Raw genomic sequence first — 12,348 nt, forward strand, 5'->3', positions numbered from 1 at the left:
AGCTGAGGCAGGGACCGGGCCGTGGGGTTTGCTCTGTGACACCCCCACTGCTTTCTGGAACCTGCAGCGTGTCCCAGAGTCAGGGATCCGGAGGCCGAGGGCTCACACGACAATCTTATCGGGCGTGGTCATTCATTCCATGGCCCTGAATCCCACTGGGGAGAAAGTTAATTCCTTTTTCAGTCTTTCAGGCTGTGTCCTGGCGAACGTCTCTATTAGGTGCTACTATGTCTTTAATGCCTGATATTTTTACATTTTTCTTTTTAGCAAAGAGACCAGGTCCTGGCAAACTATGGTATCTGGCTAGAGCTTCAGAGCTGCTTTATCCCCAGCCGTTGCCTTCCAATTGCAGTAGCGATGGCAGCTTTCCATGGGATGCTGAGATGTTTCCTTCCAACGAGTGGAGTAAAGAGTGAGTTGATTTTACACAAAAAATGGCTCTGTGAATGTTAATAGAGGAGATGTGGAATATGGCAATAGTCATGATGGAGACACACAGTTGACTGTCAGGAGAGATCAGAAAGAACCTCGACTCAGGGTCAGTCAATCCTGCGTTCAAATCCTGGCTCCTCCGGTCACAGGTTGGAGCATGACTGAACCCCGTATTGAGAGCCCACGGTGGTGTGAATGGGAGAAGTGTCCCCCAGGCCTGCGGGGCCCCAAGAAGAGCCAGCATGACCAACGCGGGCTTGTTCCAGCAGTCAGGCATGGGGGCACAGAAGGCGCAAACCTGGGTGTGGAGGCAGACAGCTGTGTGGTCTTGGGCATATTCCTTAACCTCTCTGAGCCTTGGGGTTTTTTTTTTTCATTTGTTTAAGGAGACTCATGTGAGGACCTTGTGCATAGGCTGTTCTGATCATGAAGTGAAGTAAGGTAAAAAAAAATGCTTAGCAAAGTGCCTGGTACGCTTTGAGCCCTCAAAATTTAATTTCACTTAATTTGGTTTCGTTTACATCAATTAAGTCATGAAGTCAGTGGGTTCTGGAGCCAGAAGCTTCTGTAGCCTCTTTCAGGCAAGCCCAGAGCCTTGGCAGCTTTCCCTGATTGAGGATGACATCTTGCCTGGTGGTCATTTTTAATGCAAGAACAGGACGACTCGAGAGCGGGGCACAGGATGAGCACCTGGTGGTATATCCCTGCCCCGGACACCACACAAGTGTTCAGAGTGATGTCGGAGATGAATATTTAATGTCACAGAGATGGGCTGAGATATACAAATAGGTGAGAACAGCAATACATGAAACAGCGTGGACATATTGGGCCATAAAAAGGAATGAAGATCTTACACATGCACAGGGGAGGTGGATGGACCTGGAAATCATGCTGCTCAGTGGCAGGAGCCAGACTCCAAAGGCCACAGACTGTATAATTCCATCCATACGACGTGTCTGGGATGGGCAAATCCATAGAGAAAGAAAGTAGATTCATGGATGCCAGGGGCTGGGGGTAGGGGGGTGGGAGATGGTGAGGGTGATGGCCAAGGGTGTGAGGTTTATTTGGGGAATAGTGAACACGTTTTAAAATTGATGGTGGCAATGGCTGCACAACTCTGAATATGCCAAAAGTCATTGAATTGTATACTTTAAATGGGTGAATTATATGGTTTGTGAATAAAACTGTTAAAAACTATGTATGGCATAATTTCTTTTTTAAAATTAAGAAAAAATAGATAAATATATACATGCATACATATGTACATAACAGACACACATATCCATGCATATATACATCTAATACACATACGTAGACATACACGTAACAGACACACATATACATACATACATAAAAAGATTGGGGACAAAACAAATATTCCCACAACGATAATATTGCACTTATATGGATTTTTACATTCTTACCTATATTATTACAAGTCTCTACCATGAATAGGCACCACTTTTTAAAAAACAAATTCTGCTCTTCTTGCAGGACAAATCCTTTTTGAAGTCGAATGTCAACCAAGTAATTGCCCCAGTGACTTGCAGACAAGGCTAAGGGCCAACCAGAACTACAAGGGACTTTCTCTGCAACCTTTACCTTGTCCACGTGGAGGGGCACAGCAAACCTCCTGAGGGTGGGGATGGAGGTGAGCCTGGAGTTCTTCTCAAAGTCCTGGTTCAGGTTCGCCAGGTAGAAGAGCTCATAGAGGCTGTTGTCCTCATAGGCGATGACGTCGAACAGGACGCAGCCGTCCTCTTCGTAGGCGTTGACGTGGTGGAAGACCACCATGGCGTCCGTGTAAAACTTGGTCGAGACAGGCTTTCTGGTCCTTTGGTCGATGATGTGAATGTAAGTCTGGAAGAAGATGGGCGTGGGGTGCTCGGCTCTCGCCCTTCTGATGGACGATTCCTGCTCGGCCCTCCTCTAGCTGGCTGACCTCGGAAGTCCCCACGTTGAACCTCTCTGTCTTACCCTCAAAAACCCAGGCACAGAAAAGCGCCCAATAAATGGGAGCTGTGCCTTGGTGCGTTTCCATGATCCTGTCTTTAAGATGGGGAGGAGGGACGCTTTGCCGCTGTGTCCTCTGGAGGCCCCACCAGGACAGGGTTTGGGGAGACCCCCGAGGGTGCCCTGACCTCGTGTGCCAGGAGGCTCCCTGGCACTGGACGCGGTGGGGAGGGCCTGCCGGGGCCCACGAGGCCTCCCTGGGCTCCATCCAAGGCTAGACTTAAATCCCCAAAACCACCTCGGCTCGTCTGGGCTCCCGAGTCTGCCAAGACTTGCCTGGCATAGCGATGCCAAGCGCACCTGCCCTGGAGGGCTGCAGGGGACTGGCCTGGGGCTATGCTCACGAGCCCCCGGGGTTTCAGCTCCTTGGGGCTCTGAGGCACCTACCTCTCTGGGTGTCAGGGGCCGGGATCCCCCTGGGTCACCAGCTGTATCTGCTGCCCAAAGGGGGTGGGGGCATTTTTCTTTTTTCCTTTTGGCAGCTCCAGCCTAACCTTCCTCTTTCTAACGCGGAGGGCCCCTCCAGGCTGTTCTTGCCCCCTCCTCCCCGACTTGCTTGCCTCTTTCCCCCTTTCCCTAGAATCAACGTTTGGATTTTAAGAGGGGTAGAGAGGAGAAGGCTTTGATACGGGGTGGGAGTGGGGTGTCTGTTAGGGGAGGTCACCCGAGGGGTGATTATTTTAACCTTTTCTTCTCCGAGGCCTCAATCCCTGGGTCACCCACATGGACTTTTCAGAAAGTTCTCTTCCAGTGCGTTCTAAAGCCCTTCCCAGGGCTCCCTGCCATGCCCTCAGGGGCTCTCACTCTTCTTTCTGTGGGACTTTCCACAGGCGGGGGAAATCCCCAGGGCCCCAGGCGTTGCTCCACAGAGGTTGCTGGAGCAATGGCTGCAGAGCAGACTCAACCTCAGCTGGTCCAGCCCTCCCTTGGCACCTGCACATGCACCCTTCAGGCCCTACTATGCGTCAGACACTTCTTTGGAAACTGGAGAGACAAAACAAGCCAAATGTCTGCTTTCATGGAGTTTATGTTCTAGTATGGCCAATAACAACCAACAAAATATAGACTGGGTGAGTCAGAGCTTGATGAGCTCCAGAGCAGAACGAAGCAGGATGGGGGTAGAAAAGCCCAGGGGTCCTATTGTGGAGAGGGTTGATCAGGGGGTTGGAAGGGAAACCCAGAAACCCAAGGAGAAAGCCAACTGGGGGAAGAGCATTCCAGAGTGGATGAGGAATGCAAAGGCCAGGGGTAGGTATCACTGGAAGAGTGGAACGAGCTGGGGAGGCCAAGGGGGATGTGGACATGTAGGAACTTGAGGGCTGTGGTGAGAACTTTGGTTGTTTTTTTTTTTATCTATGTTATTTTATTTATTATTATTTTTTTAGAAGGTACCAGGGATCAAACCGAGGGACCTCAGGACATGGGAAGCAGGCGCTCAACCACTGAGCTACACCCACTCCCCACCTCTGGATTTTATTCTGAGGAAGACGGGAAATCTCTGGAAAGTTCTGAGCAGAGGAGGGCCCTGACCTAACCCCAGGGTTCCCTCAAACGCCTGCTTCTCCTCCCTGAGGGGGGCCAGCCACAAATGGGGTAAATTCTTATAGATGTCCAAAAAAAGTGTCTGTGAACACATTAAAAAAGGCATCGGAATGACACTATAGCAATGGCTTTCTCTGGAGTGGCAAGAGGGACTTCTGTTACACTCACATACTGTTTGAGTAGATAACACTGAGAATCTACCTGATGTTTTCTTAAAAAAAATAAAATAACAGCAAAACATAAAATGAAATGCAATGAAAACTGAGCTCTCAGGTGTATCTGAACTAGTGGCACGGCCTGTCGCTGTGATGTCTGGCCGGTGGTCCTTGCTCCCACTAGATGTTCCACGGTGGTGGCAGAGATGCTGGAAAAGGGCTTGGGAACGGCAGGCGGCTGCTGTGAGGAGACTGGCTGGGCTGGTGAGAGCCACCTTGCCTGAGGATGCACCCTTTCCCTGGGAAATACAGAGGCCCAGTCCCTTTGCCCCAACTCAAGACAACTCTGAGGGCCCATTCCAGCTTCAGCTGTCTCTGGGGCCTTGGCCGATGCCTCCCCTTCTGCAGGTGTTGATCCCGAAACCCACCCCAACAACCCCCCCGCATGCTCATCTCTCCCTCTGGGCATCCTCTGGTTGTACCTGGGCTAGACGTCCTGGCCAGGCCTCACCTTGTCCTCCTTGTGGAAAGCCAAGCAGGAAGCCCAGCTGGCTCCCCGGATGTACGCAGTCGCCATCTTGAGAATATCCATCTTGAAAGGCTGCTCGAGGAACACGATGTAGTTCTCGGTGACTCCGAAGCTGTGGTGGTAGCTCGGGGAAAGGAGGGAGCGGGAGGGGATGGAGGACAGCACCTCTGTGTGCTTCAGCGGGTTCTTGCCCGCCTTCTTGTGCTCTGGAGAAAAGCAATCCTTGAGAAGAGTGCAGGACTGCCCCTGAGACAACAGCCCCCACCTACAGGTGGGCCTCTCAAACCGACCTCAGGGCTGAGAGGAACTTTGAATAAGAGCCAGTAAGCAAGCCAGGTGAAAGGGGAGCTGCTGTGGCTGATGGAGAACACAGAGGCTCAGACACCTTTCGCCCAGCACTGCCCTGGCCCCTCCTACTCTACCCCCACCCCCCAGCAGGGGGGACCTGGTTCCACAATCTGAAAACCTCTGGCCACAGAGTCTTAGGCCTCTAGACCAGGGGCCTGCAAACTATGGCCCAGGATCCAAATCTGGCCCTCCCCTTGTTTTTGTAAATAAAGCTTTCTTTTTTTTTTTTTAAATAAATAAAGTTTTATTGGAACATAGCCATGCCCATTGATTTAGGAACTGTCTATAGCTGTTTTTGTAACCAAGCAATAGGAACAGAGTTGAGTGGGTGCTCGAGAGGCCATAGGGTCTGCAAAGCCAAAAGAATTTACTATCCGGCCCTGTACAAAAAACGTTTGCTGGCCCCTGTCACCTGGGGATCACGCTCAGATGAGGAGTGTGACTGGGAACACTGGGATGGGGCCTGAGATTCTGCACATCTCTCAAGCTCCCAGGTGATAGGTGAGCTACCCAGGATTCAGCTGGGACCTGTTTGTCATATCCCTCACAGGTTTTCCATGAATTTCTCTTAGCATTGACCATTTCCAAAGGACAGTCAACGTAGGCTTTACAATGCCCATTTCACAGATGGGAAACTGAGGCTTAGTGGGATGATCTATCATTATGGCCAAGGTCATGGGGATAAGCCAAGGAGACACATTCCCCTTAGCCTTGGCTTCCTCCTCTTTATGGGGGATTATAACGCCCATATATATAGATAGCAAAATGAAATAATGTAGAAGCTCAACCTCTCTGCCAGTGCTTGAAACACGGGGAGTACTCAGTGCCTGCTCCTTTTGCTCATTCCTATACCAGCCTGAGTCACCGCTGGCCTGGGGCTTGTTTATAACAAGTTATCTGCAAGCGTCCCCACCTTTCCTGTGGCCACCTGGGCACCGGTAAACAGCTGGCTGGTGGGAGGGATGCTGTGGGTTTCCGCGGGGTAGTTTTTTTGCTTTACAAAACAAATCGAGCCCAACGCAAACTGCAATGAAAAGCACCCCAGTCTGGATCATGAGCGTGAACCCCACTGAAGCAACCAACAGACCAGGTGCTCCGAGGACAGTTGCTTGGAAGGTGGTGACTCCCACAGGCTGTGTGACCATCGGCATGTCACCTGGCCCCCCAGGGACACAGTCTTCCTCTGTGATATGAGGTGGCAAACTCAAATGCCTCAATGAGCCCCTGGTCTGACATTCTAGGGTTCTGAGCTAAACACGATATTTCCTTTATTGGCTTAACGAATGGGAGTTCCTTTTAATAAGAATTATTTTAGTATCTGCCAGTTATACTCCTTGTACCTTCTGACTTTGGGAGCTCTTTTCTCCCAGCAGAACCCGGTAATTTGCTCAGGAAGTTCTACAGGACTGGGGGTCGGGGACGGGCAGCAGGGATCACAGATGGAAACCAGTTTTCCGAAGCCAGGTCAGGTCAAGACCACACATAGTTTTGTACTGTGTCTCCTGTGTCCTGCTCGGTTGCCCTGGGAGGGTCCTGAAAACCCATGGACTAGGTGCCTTGCCCTCCTCCCCCTCACGAATGTGCAAATACAATCAGCCTGGGCTTTGCTCCAGGATCCGGGCTCTAGATGGAGAAGGTCCAGGAGGCCTGGAGAACAGGGTGGGGATCTGGAGTGGTTCCCAGCAGGGTGGAGCTGTCTGCATGACTCTGTGAAGCTGGACTCAGGGGCTGGGGATGAAAGTGGGTAGCATGACCCAGGCATACAAAAGTTTGTCAGGAGACTAAAAAAATAAATTAATGAATGGCTGGCTGGCTAGAAGATGGATGATGGATGGATGGATGGATAAATTAATGAATTAATGAATTATTGCATTAGAACCAAAAGGAGGTTAGAATAGGATAAACTGATGGATGGGTGGATGGATGGATGAATGGATGGATGGATACGTTAATGAATTAAAGAAACTGTAGCCTAAAGAAAATGAAGTTAGAAGAAGAAAGGGATTCCCTTCTTTCATCTGCCCCCCAAATGAAGCCCAGCAACTCCTCGTTTTCCTAGTAGAAAAATAACTGTGTTTACAGTCATCTAAATAATGGGGGAAAGTGTCAAATTGAATCTTGTGTCATTAACAGGTTCAGAACTCTTCAGAAAGCGTCATCCTTGGCCATTTGTGCTTTATTATATTTCCCAGAATGACAAACATTGGGTCAGCTCCTACCTGGTAATGTAGCAGGGACCTTAAATAGCACATATTTGGTCTTCCCCTTGTCCATAATGGATGTGCCCATGTTGAGAACGTTTCCAGCGGCGTCATAGTGAGGATGTGCTGTTGCTATATTTACGGCCACATGTTTACGATAATCAACCTGCAAAATATGACAGCCATCTAGTTTTAAAAAGGAGGGAAGGTGAAATCCTGGGAAAACCTGATTTATTAGAGGTTCAGAGAGATTATAGTTATTTTGCATGTCTCCTGACATGAAAATAAAACAGAATTCACCTTGAAGGGTACGTTCACACTTGGGAACTGACATAACCTCACCAGAGGCTTCCTTCAATGAGAGGATTGCAGGAGAGTTAGTGAGCTGGTGGTGTTTGGGGTGGCATTTGTCCTGCCGCCTGGCCCTGCTGGGTGTTTTCAGTCCTGGAGACAGGGTGCCTTGCCACAGAAAGTGCAAAACCATGACCCGAGCCAAGAGGTAGCCTTGGAGCTCATCTTGGCTGCTGTTCTGTGTCATTCAGGTTAAGTCACTTAAATCTTCCCCTTTTGAATTCCACAGAGGCACAAATCTCCAGACCTCTCTCCTAGGATTATTCTGGGAATGGAGGAGTTATAAAAACATTTGGCAAATACGAAATTCGGCTAATAAGCTGAATAATGAAACCCGTTCCCAAGAGGCCAGAACCATAGAACTATGGGGCGACCCACTTTCCTCCCCTAGAATAAATAACACCAGCTCCAGCCAAGACTCCTGTGAGCTCTCCATTCTCTCCCAATATCTATTCTCTGTAACTCTGGGAAAATGTACATGGGTCGGATCCATGCCAACTAGCTTAAAGGAAGCTGGACATAATTTCACAGCTAAGAAAAGCATTCTCTTTAACAGATCGTTAAACTGCATCGTGAAGGGCTCTGAACAGCCAGCTGGAGAAAATTGAAAGTGGGTCTATTGATTTTAATGAAAATGTTGACTTGATTTTTCCCAGGAAAGGTATTTGCTTGGGCATTTGTTTTTGTGCCCTTGCTTTCTGCCTAATGCCTCCCTCTTCAGGTCAATAAAAGGAAGGGCTGCTGAGAATCATGGGCATCCAGCACCCTCGGTGATTGAAACTCCCATGGAGCTCCTACAAAGATGACCACAAAGATGAAAACAACATAGTCCCCCTGCCCTAAAGGAGCTTAGAACCTAGGGCTAAATGATGTGTGAGAAGAAGCCCAGGATCCAATGGAATTAGAAGAGGTCTCCTCCAGTGAGCCCCAGCACACCAAGCAGGGCCCCCCCAGGGCACCCCATTCTTGAGTCAGGAACTGAGGCTGATTGTGGATTTGCTGTTACTTTCTCCAGGGTTTCCAGAGTCTGTGGGTTGATTTTCCTGATGTAGTTGGTCTCTGTGGTGGCATAGAAGTCTTCTCCGCACTTCATGATGTTAATCAGGCAGTTGTCTGTGAAGTCTGGGATGGTGTGGGACAAGTAGGAGAAAGCTCTGGGGAGAAAAGCAAATCGACAGAGTCAATGGCCATGTTCATATGCTGGAAAGTTCTGCCCTAGATGCCTTTATTTATCCTACCACTAAAAACACTTTACTTCAACTAAGGGTGGAAAAGTACTAGGTCCCCATGGGTCATTTGAGGAATCCTGAGAACTCAGATATCAAGTTTACCGAAAATACCACTATGTTGAGTCAGCAGAGAAGTGAGTTGGCTGGAGCAACATGGCAGCCAATGAACCACCCCAGCCCCCCAACCCCACCCAGCGTTCAAAAACTCGAAAGTCTTCAATACCCAGAGCCAGGAGGAGCTGGCAGGTTGCTCTGAAGTATTTCAAGAAGTGCTACAGAAATTATACATGTAACCACGATGGCCCACAAAAACTAACAAAACTGCTCATCACAGCTTTTATCAAGAATGTGAGTCCAAACTGATTACCTCAAATCTGTTTAGGACATTAGTTTTAAAAAATTGAAAAACAAAGGAATCATGAGTTAAAAACTCATGATTAGGGAAGTGGCTGTTGCTTAACCAGTTGGCCTCCCATCTACCATATGGGAGGCCCTGGGCTCGCGTCTCAGGGCCTCCCTGTGAAGGCAGGCTCGCCCGCACGCTGCCGAGTGCCACTGGCCTGCAAGTGCTGAAGAGAGCCGACTCAGCAAGGTGACGCAACAAAAAGGGAGACAAGCGAAAACGCAGAAGAATGCAGCGAATGGACCAGAGAGCAGACAGCAAGCAAGCTGCATGGGGGGAGGGGAAATAAAATAAATAAATACAGACATAGAAGAACACACAGTGAATGGACACAGAGAATAGACAGCAAGCAAAAAGCTGCAAGGGGGGTACAAAAAAAACAAAACAAAACTCATGATTAGTTTGATCAGAAGGCGCACTTAAAGCAGGAAAAAAAGGAAAATCGGAGGAGGGAATGGTGGTAAAGTTGTCAAAGATTGGATTCATGTATTGGTTAGCGCATCCCCTGATGCCCAATGGTGCAACAGCAAGGGATGCCTCACAGATGGTGGTTTTAAATTCCTTCCTTCCCTCCCTCTTCTTTTCCCTCCTCCATCCCAACTGCAGATGTGAGTTCAGTGCCTGCTCTGTACCAGCCCTAGCACTGGCTGCTGGAACTGGGGGGGTTATCCCAGTTTTGCAGAAGGAGAAGCAATCTTCTGTCTCCAGACCAGCCTACCCTAAGGCACTTTGTAACTCACTTCTGTGTCTAAGAGTTTCAGGAAGGAAATACTGAAGGCTGGCCTGACCCTCTGGCCAACAGTTTAACTGTTGAATATGTAATACATCCACGTACATCACAACACAGATGCTTTCAAAGGTGTGCAGCAAAACATGTCCCCCATCCTTGTCCCCCATTTGCCTATTTCCCACCTCCCTTACAGATCCTTCCAGAGTTTCTTTACATATAAAAAAGTAAAAATCAATCTAGATTTCCTCCTCCTTCTAAACATAAAATATAGCATATTACACGCTCATTCTGCCACATCCCTTTTTTTAAATCGCTTAATATATTTTGGAAGTCTTTCCACAAAGACAGAGAGAACATCATCATTCCTGTTTATTTCTGTGTCACATCTCTTGCATAGTTTTACTATTATTTATTTAACCAGTCCCCTGTTGATGGACATTTGGTTTGTTTCCAGTTTCTTGGTATTAGAAAAAATGCGGCCATGAATAACTGTACATTCGTCAGTTCAGACACAAATGAATATATCTCTAGGCCAAAGGGAATGTGTCTTTATAATTTCAATACATAATTCCAAATTGTCCTCTCACCAGCTATGCGGGCAAGCATCTAATAATCTGTCAAGCGCTCTTCACCTCGCTTGCTATTGGTCATGAAGAATTGCGCAGCACACACGGCCAAAGACCAATCGTGAAATTTTTAATCAGAAGAGAATTGTCAGAGGAGCCAATGCTAGTTGTTCAGGCCATCAGGAATATTGAAAACCACAAGCAGATTAAAAAAAGGGCAGGTACTTAGAAAAGATGTTTTTGCAGGGGTCCGGATAGGCCATGGTTCCAAACTCTGACACCACGATCCTGTTTGCCTCGATGTTGGCATTGTAGGTGTCACTTCGCAGGTATTTGCTCCTGTAATAGACTTCACCTGCAAGACAAGAAGCAGTGGTATCTCAGGTGGACACCTCCGCAGGGCTTCGAAGTTGATTTCAGCCTTTCCAGGGACTTTCTGGGCACGTGGGGTAGTATGTTCCCTAAGACACTCCCCTTTAATATTTGTGCCCGACACAACTAGTGTTCGTGGTGTGCGTTCCAACCCGTTTTCTAACTCGAGGCTCATCACGAAGTTAGTGGTCCCAGCCTTAGCTAGGAGGCCCAGGAATGTCCCACCCCTTGCCCAGCACGACCCAGCCGAGAGGCGCCGGCCGTCTGCTCTGCCACAGTGGTAGCCCTCCAGGAGAAGTCCAGATGCGGAGGACTGGTCCAGGAGGTCACAGTCTTGGGCTGGATTACCCCAGGCCCCATCTGACCATTTCATCCTCCGAGTGACATTTGATATCTGCTGCAACCAGCGGGTGGCCTAACACCCAATTTGGTGAACATTTGGCAGGGAGGCTGTCGGGATGTGCTTAATGTCTGATTCCTCTAGACATTGGAGCGAGCCCGACTCATCCATAAAGGCAATGTTCGGTCTCTTGAACAGCCCGTCAAGACCAACCTAAACTATACCAGATGGTTCCCAGAAAGCATCTGTGGCTCAGGTGACTGAGCTCCTGCCTACCACATGGGAGGTCCGGGGTTCACTTCCCAGTGCCTCCTAAAGAAGACAGCGAGCTGGAACGACGGGCAGTTACAGCAAACTGACACAACAAGATGACGCAACAAGAGACACAAGAAGAAAAACAACTAGAGACACGACAAAACAGGGAAGGGAGGTGGCTCAAGTGATTAGGTCCCTCCCTCCCACATCAGAGGCCCTGGGTTCAGTTCCCGGTGCCGCCGAAAGTCACCGCACACAGCAAGTGCAAACGACGAGGGGATGGGGAGAAGTAAATAAATAAATAAAATAACTCTTAGAAGAAAAAACCCAAAAAACCAAATTCTTAGAACCTTTCGTGGCTTAAAACAACACACATTTGTTACCTCACTGTTTTGTAAGATACAAGGGTGTGGTGAGAGAAGGAAAAGACAGAAAGACAGCAGAGCAAGAGAGGGAGTGAGCCTGCCCATCCAGGAGGGGGATGGGGGAGGCTTAAGGGAGGAAGCGGCTGTGGAGATACCCCTTCGGGGGTGAGGAGGCTCCTCCCACAGTGGATGGCGGAGGGGGAGGGGGTGAGGGGAGGGGCTTCCAGTCACCTTTCCCAGGCGCTGGGTGAGCAAAGGCCCAGAGGTGGGAAGAGCAGAGCACTTCCTGCAAGAACAGAGTCAGGCAGGGCTGGCACATCAGGCAGGGGTTTGGGGGCAGCGGGAAGGAGGCACTGGCTGGGGGACCTGGGTCAGACTGGCTCCTGCAGGGCAGTAAGTGCCCAAGGCTCTTGCTCTGCATTCGGGAGGCAACCGAGACCTCTGAGAGCTGTTTTTAATTTGGTTTTATTTTGCTGCTAATCAGCAAATGACACCACGTTCATGTTTTCTAGAGAAT

At 49.1% G+C, this 12,348-nt stretch overlaps 1 protein-coding gene across 1 annotated transcript in view; it reads right to left on the minus strand.

Moving 5' to 3' along the window:
- Positions 1 to 12,348, minus strand: part of BCO1 (beta-carotene oxygenase 1) — a 34,841-nt gene that overhangs the window by 11,360 nt on the left and 11,133 nt on the right. The window contains exons 3-7 of the mRNA XM_004449491.3: positions 10,725 to 10,854; positions 8,578 to 8,725; positions 7,239 to 7,386; positions 4,654 to 4,877; positions 2,035 to 2,292 (exon numbers count right to left, since the gene is read on the minus strand). Coding sequence (XP_004449548.1) covers positions 2,035 to 2,292; positions 4,654 to 4,877; positions 7,239 to 7,386; positions 8,578 to 8,725; positions 10,725 to 10,854 — 908 coding nt within the window. The remainder of the gene's footprint in view (positions 1 to 2,034; positions 2,293 to 4,653; positions 4,878 to 7,238; positions 7,387 to 8,577; positions 8,726 to 10,724; positions 10,855 to 12,348) is intronic.

The sequence above is a fragment of the Dasypus novemcinctus genome, chromosome 18 (genome assembly GCF_030445035.2).
Source record: "Dasypus novemcinctus isolate mDasNov1 chromosome 18, mDasNov1.1.hap2, whole genome shotgun sequence".
Lineage (NCBI taxonomy): Eukaryota > Metazoa > Chordata > Mammalia > Cingulata > Dasypodidae > Dasypus > Dasypus novemcinctus.